Raw genomic sequence first — 19322 nt, forward strand, 5'->3', positions numbered from 1 at the left:
ATAACTTCTTTCTCTTTAGTTGTAATTGATCAAAATTGTTTAGTTACAAACATCGGATGCTCAACTTTGTGTTCGAAACTGTAACTTTTCTGAAAATATTGTTATGTAAAAGTCAAAAGATTGCATTTTTATGTTCCTTGATAAGAATAGAAGCCTTAAAATGGCTATTGATCCCATAATGTTTAGTTAAGCTTTGTGACAGTGACTGTTCAATCGCTAACTTTTGTCACCATGTGTCTCTGTTGGTAACATCTGATGGAAATCCTCGGAAGATAGCTACAAGGTTACTTGATCCTTTTCTTGCTCACTTGAAGACAACACAAGATTAAGTTGCTAAAGGTGGCTACTCATTTGTTCTCAAGCTTGAGGATAGTGACGGTGCGAATTGGTTCACTATTAGTAAGTAAAAATTTGTAAAACACCGTCACTATTTTCTCACTTAATCTCTGCTTGGCAGGTTTTGACAACGGTTACATTCACTGATATCCTCCCGTAGACAAAAGCCATCGTCTCTTTCAAAGTCCCTGACAACAGTTCTGGCAAGGTTTAAAAAATAATAGTAATAACCCTTTTGTGTATGCATTTCAGTGGTTTTGAGATTGATACCATCAACTTATGAAATCTGTTAACAACTTGAGGTCCAGTACTTCCATGACCATGCAGCAGTCTCCGTACCGCAGCTTTGAAGAAGAACCCATTGATCGATGTAACAGCCACTCTAGATACACCAGTCATTTGGTGCTGACGCTGGATACGACACATCCTCCAAAACTTTCACCAAGTACAATGCTAGAAACGTTACAAAGTACACTGAATCATTATTCTCCACTCCTCACGCAATCCATCATTGAATGCATATACCATTACTTCATTTCTCTGAATCCTGGAGATTACCTCAACTATAAAAAGGTATGTTATATCCACCAAATTCATCGGTTCAATCTTCTCAACTATAAGGTCTTTCCTTTTTTTGTGTTATTGTTCCTCACACAAAGAGAGATCTTTTTTTTTTGTTCTTCGTTTCTTTTTTATCCGTTTCAGAGTTTGTAATTCAAAAACAAAATTAATTTGAAGCCGGCTACACCGCAGATTGATCGTCTGAGTTTTTATTCAAAGTCTCAGTTGTTTTTGAACTTTGTCATTTTTTTAACCAGCACTTTGTCTTCTTCATGTTTGTGTTTTATTGGTTCTTCGCTGATCTGTTTGCTTGGTTTGTTGTTCCTTTCAGTTTGTGAACTGTATCTTTCTCTATACCCTAATATTGAATGTTTCTATCTACATCAGGAACCAAAAGAGAATAACCTTCGTCAAAATACTTTGGCACTGTATTGTCTACATGAGATAACAATGGTGAGTTTCACATTAGCTTTTACTTTTGGAAATCTGTGAACCGTTTTGACAAGGTGAAGCATAACGTTTTCACATTAAAGTTTTTGATAACCTCCTCGAAGACCAAAAAAGAGATCAAGAACTGTTCAGAAACAAATGAATGTAATGTTATAGCACAAATAATGTTATAGCTTGCTTTGTTGCTTAACATTTTCATTCTTGGTTGCTGTCTCTTTTCCGGATTTAGCTAGCAGAGCAAGTAACACAGGCTCTTATGAATCCCCTGAAGCTGCGGAAACATGATCAGAGGTGTGATTCCTTGCTTCGGTTTTTTTCTTCGGTTTCTTCAATTTAGTGTCCACGCAACTCTTTGTTCTCTGGTTAATTTCTATACACATTGCCACCATTGATTCCAGATTATAATAATTCATTGTGTTTTGGAGTTCCTGCTGTAGATATATGTCTAAGCCATTCCTCATGTTTCAATGTTTGATATATTGTTATAACTGAAAGTCAACTGGTACAAATATTATTCTAGGTATTATATATTGATTCAATATTTTTGATCCAGTCACTAGAAAGACAAAAGTGAAACTGTGAAGAAAGGTAATAGTACTCTTTGATCAATATAGGAATTCCTTTCTTGGTTCGATGAGTGTGCTAATCTCACATGGATCCTCGACAATCTTTTACCAAAAATCCAAACTAAAAGTTGGTTGTTATAATACAAGTTTTGTTCGTACTTAAAGGGAAATGTTATGTTAACGAAATAGAAAAAGAAACTACAAGTCTTACAAACTTATTACTAACCAAGTATTTTACTATTATAGTTTCAAAAAGAAAAGTATTTTGCTATTTTCGATCAAATGACATTTTCTAAAAAATATGATATTATGAGTACTAATCACTGAACATTTAAACCTATACCGTTTCTAAGTTAGTTAAAATACATTTGATCCCCCTTCTAAATCAACACATATATTACTAAAATATTAATTTCATATATTTAGTTATTTACAATATATAAAGTATCAATAATATTTTGGAAGCAAAAATTTGATCAAATAAATATAAGGGGACATATTTTCAACCCATATATAAAAAAATCTCAACACGTTAAATAATAATAATGTAATCAGTGAGTAGTTAATCAAAAATTTAAGACGAAACATTTATAATTTTCTTATTTTAAGAGTGTGAACAATGGTAAAGTAAAAATATCTCTTTGTATGCTTGAGTATATGATATATATTATATTTGTTTAGTAATTTTCACGACACTATTAAAAAGAATCCATTTCATCATAAATAATATAGATTATTCAAAATTTCAATCAAAAATGAAAAAAAAACTAAAATTTGATATTATATCATATATGATATCAAAAGAAGTAGCAAGAAAAAAAATAAAAATAAATCAACAACAAAGAAATTATTCTATCAACAACAAAGAAATTACTCCATCTACAACTCATGAGATAATAATCAAAGAAATATAACTAATAACAACTTCTCAACATCATCCGGACTTATGTATTCATAACTTAGTTTTGGTATTTTAGAAAACTAAAAAATATATATTTTTGTTACATAAAAATGCAAGAAAAAATTATATGTAACATTCAACCAACAAAAAGAGTAATATGTTCACATGAAAGTTCTACAATATTCTTCATAAATTAAGGTTTATAAATAATTAACCCGGGCGTAGCCCGGGAAAGGACCTAGTAAATATAAGAACCAGTTCTTGATATTTTTAGTTAAAAATTAAGAGATATTTTTTATATTCCGTTAAAAATTCCACTCTAAAAACCCAATAACTTTATTAATCATGTTCTAAGACTCCAAGACTTTTACTCACGAAGAAGATAAGCAAGTCAACATTGTAATATAATAGGATAGATGATTTAAATTTGCAACTTGCACATAAGAATAAGCAAACCTGACCAGACTCAGAAAAACCAAGGGCCCAAAGCATTACAATAATTAATTTCCCCTTGCTCTGTAGACTGTAGAATATTATTTTAAAAGTTCTGGCAGACGTCTTAATCAGGAAGAAAAAACAACTATAAAAAAGTTTATTTCGTTTTATTTTCTTGACATTATGCGTCAGACTTATTATCCTGGATCTGGATTCGATATAAAATCCGCTCTAGATCTGCTTCAAAAATAAAATATCTGAAGTATCCGAGTCCAAATTCAGATAGTAAAATTTTATATCCGTCCAAACCGAATCCGAATCCAGATATCTTAATTTTTAGATCCGGATTCATACTTTTAAAACACATTAAATTTTTAAATTTCATTAATATTTATATTTGATATATTAATTTATACATAAATTAAATTTATAATATTATATTTTAATTTTTATAATATTATAGACATATATATATATATATATATAAATCTTGAATACATATTTAATTTATGTATTATATTAAAAAATAGTATTAAAAAAACAATTAGTATTTTTTAAAAAATTTATTATTTTTACTGTCTGAATCCAGATATCCATAGGTAATAAAATATCAATTCGGATATCCAGAAACCACGAATCTGGATCCAGATATTAAATCTACGGATCCAGATTTGGATATCCTAAATTTTTTCGGATATCCGGATCCGTCAAAGGCCTAACAGACATATGTGAATATAACTAGGCCACGGTTGATTTTATTAAATGTATTTGTTGATGTAATACTATATGCATTTTGGAGTTTCATAAGAAAAATGATATCCAGTAAAAAAAATATTAAGTTGGACACAATATATCCCATCTATTAGCCTATAAAACTTTCTAACATGTATATCATAGTTACTATTTACCTGTTTCTATATTTTCTAAACATTTTTCATATCAAAAATAGATTTGTCGACTAATTCAAATTAATTTGGTATGAATCAAAAATTAGAAAATCATTAAAAAATTATATTTAACTAGTTTAACCTTGTAATCTTGAATTCTTATAGTTTTATTGGGAATATTATTATGTAATATTATTTTCTTCTGTTTCTAAATATTAATAGTTTGAAGAAATATTGCAATAGTATATATAAAACTGTGGTTATGATTATGTTTTGGTTGGCTATATTCAGTGATGGAGCTAAACGTTTTTAAAAAAAATATCAGAGTAGTTTATTTATTAAATTATCATATTATTATAAAAAAAGTAAAAAATTATAAAAAATATAATGGTTTTAAACATAAAACTCCTTGTTAAATGTCTTATAAAACTGATTAGAATTATATATACACTTAAAAAGAAGAAATTTAAAAAACAAGGACTGACAAAAAATAAGAAAGGACAGAAAATAATTTCTAGAAAAGTCATTTCAAGTTGCCAAAAAAAAAGTCATTTCAAAATATATTTAATAAACAATAAATTGTACGTTATGGTGTCTGATACACCGTGACCACCAGTATTGTTATGAGTCTGATTACCATTTAGGACACTTTTTTCTCTTTTTTAACATTTTAAGACATAATCCGTTGGAGGGACACTTTTTTCGAGTCTGAGAGCTGTTTTGGACAGAAATGCCCTTGCTCAGAAGAAACGGAAGATGCGCTTCTATTTGGGTAAGTATAAATTGTAACTTGTTTTTCTTATTTCTCTTAATGTTTCATTTACTTTTATTTTAAATTCTAAAATATATAAAACAAAAATAATTATCACATTAAATTATGTATAAAATTTTCTATCTTTTAACATCCATTTTCATATATATATACTAATATATATACAAAAAAAGTATGGACATGGATACCATAGTGTGGATAATATAGTTATAAATTAATTGTGGACATGGACACAAAACCATATTGATTCATACACTATTTCAGTTTCTGATTAAATAAATATATAATAACCATATAAAAACATGTTTCTTTTTTCTTATTATTTTGATATCCATATATATATTTTTTATATTTTAATGTCTAACTAAATTGCTAAATTATAATTTATTGGACATATGTTTTATGGATGTGGACACAATATTTTTTTTTTACAAAATTCTATGTTTTGTTTTCTATTTTTTATTTAAAGATGTATATGACCAAAAAAATTAGTATAACAAAGTGATATATATTTGTTATATAATGATATATACTTTTATTGTTTTATCTAATTTTCTATATATTTTTTATATATAACTTATAAGAATGTATGGATATGGATGATAAAAGTGTGAACGTAAGATATGTGGACATGGATATAAATGTGTAAAAGAGAATATCTAGACATATTTGTATGACACACAAGTTGTATCCACATCAAAGTTTCTGAAAGATATCATGTTAAATGATGTCCATTATCGATTATTTGTGAGCTAGTAGGTGTGGACTTGGATTAGGATATGTTTATATGGACATTGTAATCATGAAGAACATAATTGCATAAAACATGTCTGTGGTGTATACTTAAAATTTTTGATACTAATTAGAATACAAATCTGCACATTTAAAAATTAAGGGTGAAAACAAATACTTACATAAATATAAGGACCAAATATGTAAATTCATCATTCTTATTGCAGATCTGATCAAGCTTTCATCCATGGTGATACCAAGCTCAAACCACTGCAGCTTCACCTATATAATGGAACACACATGTACATTTTGTCCAAATCACTAATTATACTTCAAGAATGAAACACACATGGATTTAAAAGACTCAGATCTCAAATCATATAGACAAAAAATCTCACGACCACACTGCCAACCATCCATAGAGGAATTAAAGACGGAAATATCAAATCCTATAGATTAAAGCCTTGACTTATGAAACCATACCTTATGGCAAGATTAAGAACTTCAATCTGGTCTGAGCTCATCCCGCCGGCGATAGATGAGCGACTGTGATGCGAAGAACTGTAATCTTACGGAGCACGAGCTGGCGAGAAACGAAGTGCTTTAGACAAAGAAGATGATTAAAGGTTTTGGTTTTGATGGAGTCCGACGAAAGGGACAAAGAATTAAACGGTGGAGAATGAACATAATTGGGAAAGTTTAGACAGATTTGATTTTGTTTGGATTTTGTTCTGAGTGTTCACATGATCAATTGGGTTCAAACATTGAATCGTCGTCTTTGGGAACGAGACATAATGGGGTTAGGGATTTAGCAACTCAATTGAGAAAGTGCTTTTGATTTTACAATTTAAAATTCAAAATATAAATCAATAGAAAAAATAATAGTAAATGTTTTGGTGAAGCAACGAGAATGCTCTATGTGGTTAAAGGGTATATCTGTCAAACACCACACATAAAGTGTGTACCAAGTAGAAAATGTCTTATTGTGTCATTGCAAAGACATAAAGTGTCCATGTGTGTAGTTTTTTCTATTGTTATCATCCCATAAATGAAAGATGTGAACCAAAGTTTAACACTTCAACCATTCTTTAATAATATTAAAAGAAAAGAAAAATGTTGAACCATCGCTTCCATAGTTAAAAAAATATAGGAAAATTTGAAAAAAAAGAACAAATTAACTAAACTATTGTCCCATTAGTACAAAATCAATTTTCCCACTTTTTGACTTTCACTACCTTTTTGTTAATAAAAATTCATATCATTATATTTACAAAGCAAAATAAAAATTTTAAAAAATAAAACATGCAATAGTTAAGCATATGCATATATGAAAAATATTTTTGGATTCAAAAAAATGTTGGAATGTTAAGTTCAAAAATGGGATAAAAGAGTTAGATTGTCAGATCTACCATCTACTGAGATTTAGAAAATACAATCTAAGTAAGACACATTGATCTACCATCCGTAGAGTGCGTTATACACTGCGAACACAATGATGTACCAACGAAGAATGCATAATACACCAGAAACATATACATCTAATGTGGGAGAAAAAGAAATATACAGTTCCTTCTATGTTCTGTATTTTTGGTAGATCATAGGACATACTAAATATTATTATATCTGCCTTGAGAGAACATACATTCTACGATGTCTTCTTTTATCTATAAACACAGTATTTCCTATCTACGTGTTCATCTCTTTTCTAACATTGGTAGAATGTATGTTCTACAAGATTCTTAAACAAAATCCGAAAATTAAGGAAAAAACGGTTATGAAAATATTCCCTAAATCTATTAAATTTTTTTTATTTCCTTTTTAAAATAATATTGCCTAAATGTAAGTCTTCATCGTTACCACATTGATTTTGGATTTTCATCGTGGAGCTTCTTCTTTTCCTAGTTGGGGGGCTTCATCTTTTCCTAGTTTTTCCAAGCTTTTGTCTCTCTAACATAAGAAGATGCACATCTATGCTTCTTCTGGTTTGTGGAAATCGTCCAAAAGAAGTGGATGAAGATTTCTTGTTGGTGAAGTAAAAGGAGGTAGATTACTTACTTTGGGCACAAGCAAAACCTTCGACAACCTAAGAGTTATGGTTTGTGAAGACTTTGGAATCGATGTAAACATGGTCAATATCGAGCTGAGTTACTTACCTTCTGATTTGGTCATTGGCATCGACTCACCACCTGTTTTCATCACCAATGATCGGCAACTCAAAAAATTTCTTACCTATGTGAAGAACAAAGCTTCGACGCGGTTATGTGTGTGTATTCGATCTAAGGCCGAGACAAGCAATATCAAAGTCGATTTGAATTTGAATGAAGAAGCTACTGAGTCGCCTAACAGACATGAAGAGCCTATGTCGTTTGAAGTTCCAGAATAAGATGTTGAGTTGGATGAAAGTTATGATGATTGCAACCGTGAGAAAGATATGATCAATGGAAAGTCAGTTCGTTTTTCTCTCGTTGATGTTGTGAAGAAGGGTCAACATTTTACTACAAAAAACAATGGAAGTATGTGCAATGAAACATAATTTCGACTACAAGGTTGGCAAATCGGATAAAACAGTTTGGTACGTTTGTTGCGCGGATGATGATTGCGGCTGGCGTGTTCGCACAGAGGGATTAACATGTTCTTCATATTTTATCATCAAAAAGTATGTACCTGATCATTCATGTTCTCCATCATCAAGGAACCACTCAGTTCAGACAGCTTCATCAAAAACAGTTGGTAGTCTCATCACGCATAAGTACGAAAGTGTCAAGGAAGGGCCGAAACCTAATGATATCATCCAGTTTATGCGGAATGATCATGGAGTTGAGATATCCTACTCTTTAGCTTGGGATGCACGTGAGTATGCAATAAATGCTGTGAGAGGCATTCCAGAGAAGGGTTATGAAAAAATTCCCAAATACTTGCAAATGATGAAGGAAGCTAATCCAGGAACACACACATTTTATGAAACTGATAACGATGGGAGATTCAGATTCCTCTTCATCTCATATGGTCAGTCTATTCGCGGTTTTTATGCTGGCATTCGGAAAGTTATTGTTGTGCATGAGACTTTTTCGAAGAGCAAATACAAAGGAATATTACTGGTAGCTACTACTTTAGATGGTAACTCGAACCTATATCCTATTGCATTTGGAGTTGTCGACTCATAGAATGATCACTCGTGGGAATGGTTTATGAGACAACTTAATGTTGTCATTGCTGATGATCATAGTTTAGCTTTTGTGTCTGATAGGAACACCTCCATTGCAAAAGCTCTTGCGAAAGTGTATCCATATTCTCATCATGGAATTTGCATTCACCACTTGCTGAACAATGTTGTAACATATTTCAAGAGTAATGGTGTATCTGGTTTGGTTGCAAAGGCTTCTAAATCTTATCGAGTAGCTGACTTTAAGAAGATGTTCACTGCTATTTTTGGAATTAGTCCTGAAATTAGAACTATCTAATAGAAGCTGATGTGAGTAAGTGGGCTCGCTGTCAATTTTCGGGTTACATGTATTATGTTAGGACCACTAACCCTGCTGAATCGATAAATTCTGCTTTGCATTCGCCAAGAGAGTTTCCAGTTAGACCTTTGTTGGACAGCATAAGGGAAATGATGACTCATTGGTTTTTCAAGCGTAAAACTTTAAGTTTCAAATACACGCAGCCACTGACCATTGTGGTGGAGAAGAAGATTGACCGAAGGATTGAGAAGGGTAAGAAGTTTCAAGTTTCCCCAATTGGCGATGACAGGTTTTTGGTTCAAGGTGACACTTTTAAATGTTTGGTTGACTTGGTCAGATGCACATGTTCAAGGTGGCAAATTCGATTTGATGAAAATCCTATGCATGCACGCCATAAAAGCAGCTTTCAGTGTAGAAAAACAAGCGCACACACTTACTGACGACATGTATACCACTGCTTCATGGAGATCGGTCTATGAGGAAACCATAAATCCTACTACTGTTCCAGAAGATTCATAGATTGTCCCATCTCACGTTAAGCAAGCAAAAGTACTTCCTCCAGAGAGTAGAAGAGGTGCAGGTAAGAGAAAGAAATGCAAATACGAAACAGTTGAAGACAAGATCCGTTTGTTACAAGGAACTCAACGCTCTAAACGTCATAAATGCAATCGATGTGGTATTGTTGGGCACAATAGGTCAACATGTGATAGAGCAATATATGATTCAAGCCATTCTGTTTAGGCGAGTTATGTTTCAGAGTTGTTTCTAGTATTATCTGTGTTTCATCTCAAACTTATTTTTTTTCATGTTGAACTCAGTTTTATGTTTTTTTTGCTAAAATCCAGTATTTGCTTCGTTTTATACAAGTTATTTGATTATCAACAGAATGTTTTCTGTTAAAATCCCTTCTTCATATGCAAGTTATTTGATTATCAAAAGAAGTTAAAATATTAATCACGTTTCGAACACAAACATAAAATACTGAGCATGGATCCTAAACAACCTACATCTGCCAAATTCTTTTGCTTCATAATTTCTTCCTGCACTGTCTTGTTCAATGAACTTTTCAGATCCTCAATTTCTTTGGCCATTCTCGAGTGTTGTTCATCCATCCTTTGAATCTCGTCAAACAGAGCCTCATCGACCCACTTAAAAAGATGTTGTTCTTTCTTTCTCTAAATCGAAACATAAAAAGTCAATTGCGACTTAGAAGAATGAAAAGTAATTAGGGAAGTAATTATTTATCAGAATTACCTGTAAACCAATCTCACATCTGAAGAAACACCTAAATGGGTTTTCCTCTGTTTTTGAAACATAAGTGACAATCTCTTTCCCACACCAGCATCTGGAAGGAGTCCCTCCATTGTTAATCATGTTCGTTTTTTTGAAGAGTGAATGAAGGAGAGGAGAAATAAACGATGAGATAAATAGGGCTTCTCGCCATTGGTCTTATATAAGTTTATTTTTAGGGCAAATCATGGTTTTAATCAGGTCAAGTTTTAGGGTCAACTTGCATGTGTTTTGATATTACGATTTGTATTGATTATTAAGATTTGTAGTCTTGGTAGGTTTGATATCGTCTATGGATTAGTTTTGTTTCATTTAGGGTATAGTTAGAGGTTGATATCATGTGTGGCTTTGTTTAGTTTCATTTAGGGTCTAGTTTGTTATTGTGTATGATACCACAAATATTCAAATAAGACCAAAAACATAGAGAGAAATTAAACTAAAAAACAGAGTCGTTGTTAAACTAGAGATTCAAATACAATACTAAATAAGAGATTCAAATATAATGCTAGTCATAATGGTAATAGCCTCATAAAATTGTAACTACAGGATCTGTCGTGGTCTTCGGAGGAATAAACTGTGACATTCTCGAAATAATGATAGGATCATTAGCAGCTTCCCATAGGTCATAAGCAATCTTGAGGCGATCTTCACGAATGTTGTCGTCATTCACTAATGATAAGTCCATGCCTAGAAGATGGCATTAAATGTGCTTCAGCGCATATACTCCACAATCACTGCAAGTCTTGTTTAGGAAGGGCATTGGGGCGTAAGTGACATCATATGGCTTGACGATTAGTTTACTCTTCGAAGACTGCACAGCTTTGACAATTCTAGGGATGAGATGTGAAAATGGCTCCAAGTCCTTGTTGTGTTTCATTCCTCCACAGTCAAAGACCTCTATTAAACGAGTAACAAAGTTCACGCACATAGAGATCCAGTGGTTACCATGCACAAGAAGAGGCACATACATGCGACTGACATCAAGATCCCACATTAGTCATGTTTGTCCGTGTGCAGGAAGTTCACCAATTCCGTACTGGTGGAGCAATCCTTGCACCTTGAAACCTTTTCTGTCTTTCTTGAAATCTATGTAAGAATTCTTCATTTGATTACTGAATAAGCAGCTCATGAAGGCTACTTTGGATTGATTCCATCGTCCCAAAGAAGTCCTCTAGCGAAATAAGTACAACATAGCATCAATTTCCTGAAAGTAATGATACAAAATGAGTGAGTTGGCGTACAGAAAATAAGAACAGACTTATTTATAACTCACATCGTTCTGAAGCAACACTACATTACATGTGCTGCTAACTCACTTAAGTGTACACAGAAGGTCCAATTTTGAGGTGTCTGCGATACAAAACATAGTTAAAAGGTGGTCGACTTTAATACATTAAAGCACGCCAAAAAATTACTGTTTGGAAGTTGAACACCACTTCCTTAATTTGACCCATGAGTCCTCAGGGACAAAAACTAATGAATGATCTATGTCGTTCACCCGGTCCTCAGGTAAGTCTGTATCTTTGAGACTGAGTGTTTTGTAATCCGCAGGCTTAAATGATGATAAAGGAGTACTAATTTCTACTGCTTCTTCAAGCGAGCTTTTTTGTGAGGGATCGAAACCTCTAACATGTGATGCTTGAGAAAGGTTCCCCACGGCTTCTTGTAAATACTCTTGGGTCCCCATATCTTTATTTTTCGATGATTGTGACAAATTTTTCAAAAAATCCAACATATCATCAGTTTCAATATCCTGTTAATAACACCAAACATAATATTAATAGCTAAAACAGACAAGGACGGAAGAAAAGAGGCAAACCACAGAAAAAATTACATTACAATAGAGTCAATTAAACAAGTCATAGTCATCAGTTTGCTTCATATCAAACAACAAAATACATTACAATCCGATATTACAAGCAAAGACCAAAGACAGTACACAACAGTCAAGAGAAAATTAGAACACAAGCAATTTCGTCTGACATACTACAAAGCTTCATTTTGTGGTTACCTTTCTTGGCCGAGGGCTACGACGAACCGTAGGAGGAACCCCAGTCTCAGTTGCCTTGCCTTTGCCTTTTTCCTTTGCTGCTGAAGGAGACAGACTCTATGATGTTTCTCGCCATTGGTCTTTCTCCATTGTTGCTGAAGGACACAGAATCTCAGAGGCTCTTTCTTTTCCCATTGTATCTGACGGACCCGGAATCTTAGACTCCACTTCCTTGAGTTGAGCCATCTCTTTGTCGAAATGCTTTTGGATGTCTTTCTGCACCACCTCCTTTAAAGAGGTGAATAATACTTCAATGAAAGTCTTCATCTGACCGGAGATACTACTGCTATGTTCAGCCACCCGTTGACAAACCAATTGTTTCTTTCGGGCCTCGACACCAGGATCATTTATCTTACGTTTGCCCCTTCTTGCAACAACAGCCGGTTCCTCTACATGTGATGGTTCCTCCACATGGGTTTCTGTGACATCTCCGACATCAACACCCTCTTCTGAATCAGACAGCTCCAAATTTTGAGGCAAATCCTGAACTTCCCATTCGAATTCTGACCAATCTTGTTTGGCATTGATCAGAGCAACAATACGTCCAACTCTTTCGTCATTCTTCTCATCTTCCCTGAAGAACTGATCACTATCAATCACATCCGAGTTCCTAGAAGCAGATAGAAAAGAGAACAACTCTCCCTGACAAGAACAAACCGAAACAGCAAACTTAATGATTTTGATGACTGAACAGATTATAAATAGAAGAAAGATAATTACCTTATCGAAGTGCGACTCCAGGCTACTGATATCTTCGTAAGACACTTTCCCACTTCCTTTCCAATCCCTACATCTCACTTTGGTAATGTTTTTGTTGAACTTTTGACCCACCATAGTACCAATGTCGGGGATTGCCTCCATAACCCATATCTGAAACGAAATGGAGAATCCATCCAACACGTAACTGTTCTTCAGATGTAGATCTTTGGTTGCTTTGCGTATTGAATCAATCAGCTCATCATATGCGTGAAGACTCCAAGGAAACATCCTCATCTTACCAAAATCCATCACCAAGCGGATGTATTCTAGAGGGATAGAAACTCTATCATCCTTAGCTATGAGGTATCCTTGGATTATACAGAGATACACTAGCCTCACCCTGTCCACATACGTCTACTTGTTACAGACTTCAAGATGCTCAGTCCTTATACTCAATAAGTTGATCTTCCTGTTCTGCTTCAACACCCTGCTCCAAAACAACTTATCATCCTCCCAATCTTCAAAGTCTACGTCAGGTTCATCCTTGAACTTGAGTCCAGTCACAGCATAAAATTCTTGCTGTGAAAACCTAAGAGGCCTCCTTGCAAATACAAACCACAGCTCGGGAAGCTTGGAAACCTTGAGCTGCTTGCATATGAAGCTGTGAATAATCTTCCCTGAGTACATGAGCTTGTTCTCTAGGATTGCCAAAATCGGACCGAAGACCGTGTCTTGCAAAACTTCATCATACTCATCCTTGAGAACACTTCTCACCATATCCAATGTCCTATGCCTACATGTATTGTTAATCTTATCAATCTGGGTCTCAGCTCCTTCTTCAAGAATGCGTTTTGAAAACTGGTAAGCTATTCCTATAAAACACGAAATCAAAAACATCAACTTGTTAGCGAATCTGCAGACATGGCAAAGAAACAGAGTCAAAGCTACCCGACTATACCTGATTGACTCACTTCCAAACGCTTACGAGAGACATAAAGATACTCAAAATTAAGATGTTTTGTTTAAATTCATAAAACTCACAATCAACTCAACCCAAAACTACAATCAAACTATTATACATGTAAAATAGCCCATAAAACTCAAATCAACTCAACCCAAAACTACAATCAAAACCGTAAACATGAATCGATTTACTTTTTAAAAATTCAATCACCACCAAAATAAAATTCAACCTTAAGACTGGTTATTGTCTGAAAATGCACTCGTAGAACTCTTACATTATCATCGGAACTTATCATTGTCTAAGCTCAAACAATGGACGTTCACAATTTGAGTTTCTAAGCCATTCAATAATTTATTAATACATGCATATCAACAAAATCACTAAACCAAATCAAATAAAAAAGGGGATCTCAAAACCTAACCTTTAATTTTGGGAAAAGAGGAACCGAGATGAAAATAAAACACCTACTTGTTTTTAATCAGTGATGAAAGCTTCGTCCGCCTCTTGCCAACGCTCATTAACGCTGTCGGATAAAACAAATTCAATTAGGGTTCATAGAGAAAACAAAGTTGGAGAAAAGAAACGTCTTAGAAACAGAAAATACCACAAAGGAAGGAGGAAGGAGGAAAGTAAGATGGCACGACAACTAAGAGTTCACCGCTGAACCAAGACGCGCCGGACGGAACACGTTGATGGCAAACACGGGAATCGCCTTTCTCGACCTTCGACGGAGAGATGTTGGAGACGATTGAGTTTTGATTTTTTTAACTTTATTTACATTTACTATATCATATTATAACTCAATTTGAAAATTATTTATATTTTTACTTTCTAACCTTTATAATTATAAATCGAAATACGAGGACAAAACTGGTTTTTACTTTTCAATAGTACAAAAGGGACAAAAATTAGTAAAAGCATTCTAAGGAGACAATATTATGTTAATTTGTTCTTTTTTTTCCAAATTTCCCAAAAAAATATGCATGAGACTTTTTTAACGGTAACATTCTAACTTATGTAGATAGGCCTTGAATGTATGGTGCGGGATGAATAAAACGCACTGCGTGATTAATTTTGTTACCATTCAACCTAAATTTTGTTTGATAATTTTTATAATTAAAAATGATAAATTAAGAAAAAGGGAGGGGCGGGACAGAGGTGTGCTGAACTGCATGTGCAGTTGAGAACTGAGAAGATACGCAGCAAGTGTGGTCCAAGATATACTATTCACAAAATTTTATTTTTATTATTTTTAGTTGTTTAAAATAAAAGAACACAATTTAAACCAATAATTGTTTTACGGTGTCGTTAAGAGATTATATTATTAAAAAAATATTTTTATTGTATACATTTATTTACTATATCATTATATTATCTTTACTTATATACTTAATTTTATTTTGTCTACATAATTATAAATATATTCACTCAATTATATCAGTACTATTTTTCGGTTCGGTTCCGATTTGATTTTTTCGTTTCTTCAGCTCTAGAAATTTAAGATATGTGTGAATATTAACAAAGTTTGGTTCGTTTTCGGTTTGGTTATTTTGATTTTCGGTTCGGCTAAGATAACAAAATTGGAAACCAACTTATATCCGAAGTTATTCAGTTCTGTTTTTTTTGTTAATTTGGATTAAAAAGTAAAAATAAAATAAAGTTTTCAGATAAAATACCAGATTTGTTTTTCAGATTTTGATTAAAACTCGAATAATTCAAATAATTTAAAATATTATGGATAAAAATTAAAAAGTATTATAGTAATTCAATTTTTAAGTATTTTGAATTATAAATAATATTTTATCTTTTCCCCGCACTTTTTAGTTTATAATCATCATTCAAACATTCGTCGTGTGTGAACCAAAATTCACACTGTCGATTTCTGTTTAAATAAGGAAAGTAGGAGAACCCTATCTGCTAATAGCACACGCTAAGCAATCAGAACACGAGGTAACAACGATAAAGTATATGAAATCGTAAAAAGAGAGCAAAATTAGTTTTATTCCAAATTCGCGTATGAGCGTTACAACAAGGTAGAAGCTTCGGCTATGAGAGCTGTCGGCGAGATTCCTAGTTCGAACAACCGAAGACTGCAAAACCTAGTGGAGTCGCAGCTCGAAATACCAAAAACGGAAAGTTGCCTAATTGCTCTAAGTGATAAGTTTGCTCTGAAAATTCTCCCCCTATGCCTCTCGCCTAAGACTCCTTATATACTCGCTCCTAGGTCGGTTTACGCCTTTCCTCTTCAACCATTAAGCCGTCATAGCATAAAAATGGAGATATTCTATTTTTTCCGATCTTCGTAATTATCTTCAAAATTTTGTATTTATCCGCGGAAACTTAACATTTATCTTTCCTTGCGAACCAAGCGTAAACCGTCATGCGGATTACGAGCTGTTGGTTAAGAAATCGTAAGTTGGGCCTCGAGTCATGTCTTAGGTTCCTTTGGGCCGTCTTCTGACTCGAAACGTTTATTACGGTTTTTTTGATAAAGAACGAACTTTCCGCGGTTTTTACCGCAAAGTTTGATTGATTACTTAGAATGGCGGAAAACATGAAATGAGTTCGCTACGGTCTTCGGGAGATAGCATCGTAGGGTAGACGAGAATGCATGGACTAGTGTCGTATTGACGTTTCGGAAGAGCTCGGTTGCTACGTAGCGACCAAGCGTTCTTTTTGGTCGCTACGTAGCGACTGAGCGGGACAGACGCTCGGTCGCTACGTAGCGACTGAGCGGGACTGACGCTCGGTCGCTACGTAGTGACCGAGCTTGGCTCGAGCTCGGTCGCTGCGAAGCGTCTGAATAGCGTGCATGTGTGGTAGTTGCGTAATGACCGAGCTTGGTTTGTCCGTGTTCTGATCGTCATACTCGAACCCATCCGTAGCCGGTTTTGGTATGTTTCCGACGGCTTATGTTTGATCCAAATAGAATTCGAATGAAGCTTTATCTCGAGAACATACGTTGTGACGTTCTCTTGGCCGAGCATTATTTGTTGCGGAAAGACATACTTGTATTTTGTGGAGATTTGGACGTTAACTTCGTCGTAACCGTTTTTCGAACCCAACATTTACTTTTCGTAAAAAAGTTCATGCCGATTTTTACGGACTTTCAGACATTGATTCTGTCGTGACCGATGTTGACCCCAACAGTTAGCCCCCCAGCTCGTTAGAACCATGAGCTTATAGCGTGAGGTTCTAGCGAGTGGCTTGGCAAGTTAGGCAAGTTAGGTGAGTTAGGCGGAACTAATGGTCGAAAAAGTCAGTGGTAAGTGGTCTTCTCGCTCTTCTAAAAGTAGAACGCGGTAAGATTGGGGCTATGCCTTATGATGGCTGCCTACGTACCCTTGTTGAAGGGATCAAGCCTTTCGTAGTTCGTCTTGGAGTTTAGGTTCTTATGACTTGTTTTCCAGCGAGACCTTTACGGTCTAGTTTTAATGTAGAGGTTATCAGGTGTGTTGCTGCCGATGGCATTTTATATGGGTGTAGAAGGAAGACTACGAGTTGTCATCTCGTAATCTAATTCTGTGTGAACTGCAATATCCGTGATCTGTTTCGAGAGTTTTCCGCAGTGTGTAAACCTGCGGGATTTCTGAAGACGCTCGAATATTGGCAAAGAGACAACTTTTGGGATCTCGTATCAAGGTTTTTGATACTATGCCTAGAGATGTTAGAGACCAGTGCGCTGGGTTTAGGGCAAGACCTAGGTTTACTCCTGGTTTTAGAGGGTGCGATGACTAATTCGACTTACGTATCCCATTTCAGTTTTATCCTGATTCCATACCGATTTAAAGTCCATGATAGGTTCTCGGCTTATACGACTTGTATGGTTGGAACCGAGCATCTCTCCAAGGACAATTTTTAGGCCTCCTGGAAGTGCTGACCAAAAACTTTTGGTTTCTTTTATAGCGCTATTATCCTTGTGTGGATGTACGAGAGTTATCTCCACGAGATGGCTAAATCTGTTTAGGACGTTAAGAGTTTGTTGTGATCAGCAACAAACTTAATGGTAAAAAATACCGTTTCGAGTCTTCGCGAAGGATATGTTTTGAGAAGATGTTAGTGCGTATGACTGTCTGGTCTTCCAAGAAGATGTTTTTATCGAGGAAGGAAATTTTATCGAAGATTGAATCTTCGGGCGTCTGCGACGTCTCGCGATGCTGAAGATTTGTTATTCTTTCGTATGCCGCGTTTCGTGCTTGAAATATTCGCGGGCTTGAAGATGTTTCACGATGTTGCAAGGGTTTAGTCTTAGCCCTGCATTTGAGAAACATTCTAGTTTGACTACGGATGTCTGCAGCCAAAATTGTTGTTCTAGTTTGGATGCTAATAATTTGATTTGCGATCGAGGAATTAGGAGTGAGGTGTTACGTAAATTTGTCCATGGGAAGAAGCGTTTTCCTTCATAGTGCTTTGTGAAGTGTTGGCCTTCCGAGATCTATTTCGTGCATTTTTGAGGATGTTTCGTATAGCTCTAAAAGCTTTGTTACAATTTTTTCCTTACATGCCGCATATTATGGGTAAAACGTTGCGGGCTTAAAGTGAATTGTGGAGCGTATTGACCTTGGTCAATTTTTGAAAAGTTTAGATTTTCCGTTAACCATTTGGTTGTTAGGATGAGTTCGTTACGAAGAATTTATCATATGATTTCCGACTGTGGGTTATACGATAATTATTCTCTTAATAGTCTCACGACGTATTTAGACAAATCGTAGATTGTCGTTTAGCCGTTAAGTGATGGAGAGATGGTTTCTCAAACAGTTTGGCTTGGCGTGAGGGATGTGTTCACTCAGATAGCCAAGGATGTTGTGGGTGAAGGATTATACCATGATACTTTAACATTTAAGGTCATGTTACGATCGTCCTTAAAGGGGATGGCAAATATTGGTTTGGACTTTTAGTGAAAGGCGTAATTTGTCGAGGGCCAAAGAGCGCTTGTCGAGATTGCTAGGCCAAGTTTACTGGGGTTCCATGCTAATATGACCGATAGTCGTAGAAAACGATTCTCCGCTCTAGGTTTTAGTTATACGACGAATATTTCGTATAATGTGATCTATAGTCTTATGAAAATTGAGTCTTTTTTGCTTGAGGATGACGAAGCCCAAGAGGTTTGCTACATAACCAGTGTGGAGTCAGTGGCGGGATGACTGCCTTCTCGGATGTGACCGAGAGAAAAGAAAAGCAGAAGCCAGCGAGCCTCAGGGTTCTTCATAAAGCCTGT

General features: G+C 34.7%; 1 protein-coding gene and 1 pseudogene across 1 annotated transcript; one reads left to right on the forward strand and one right to left on the reverse strand.

Moving 5' to 3' along the window:
* LOC106399260 overlaps positions 1-6575 on the reverse strand; it is a 38278-nt pseudogene extending 31703 nt beyond the window's left edge.
* Positions 6576-8147: 1572 nt separating this feature from the next.
* LOC106399022 lies at positions 8148-9620 on the forward strand. Its single transcript, XM_013839505.1, has 4 exons — positions 8148-8757; positions 8872-9055; positions 9163-9353; positions 9439-9620. Exons 1-4 carry the CDS (start codon positions 8148-8150, stop codon positions 9618-9620), a joined length of 1167 nt encoding a protein of 388 aa, XP_013694959.1.
* The last annotated feature ends 9702 nt before the right edge of the window (positions 9621-19322 follow it).

This window comes from Brassica napus, chromosome C5 (assembly GCF_020379485.1).
Source record: "Brassica napus cultivar Da-Ae chromosome C5, Da-Ae, whole genome shotgun sequence".
NCBI lineage: Eukaryota > Viridiplantae > Streptophyta > Magnoliopsida > Brassicales > Brassicaceae > Brassica > Brassica napus.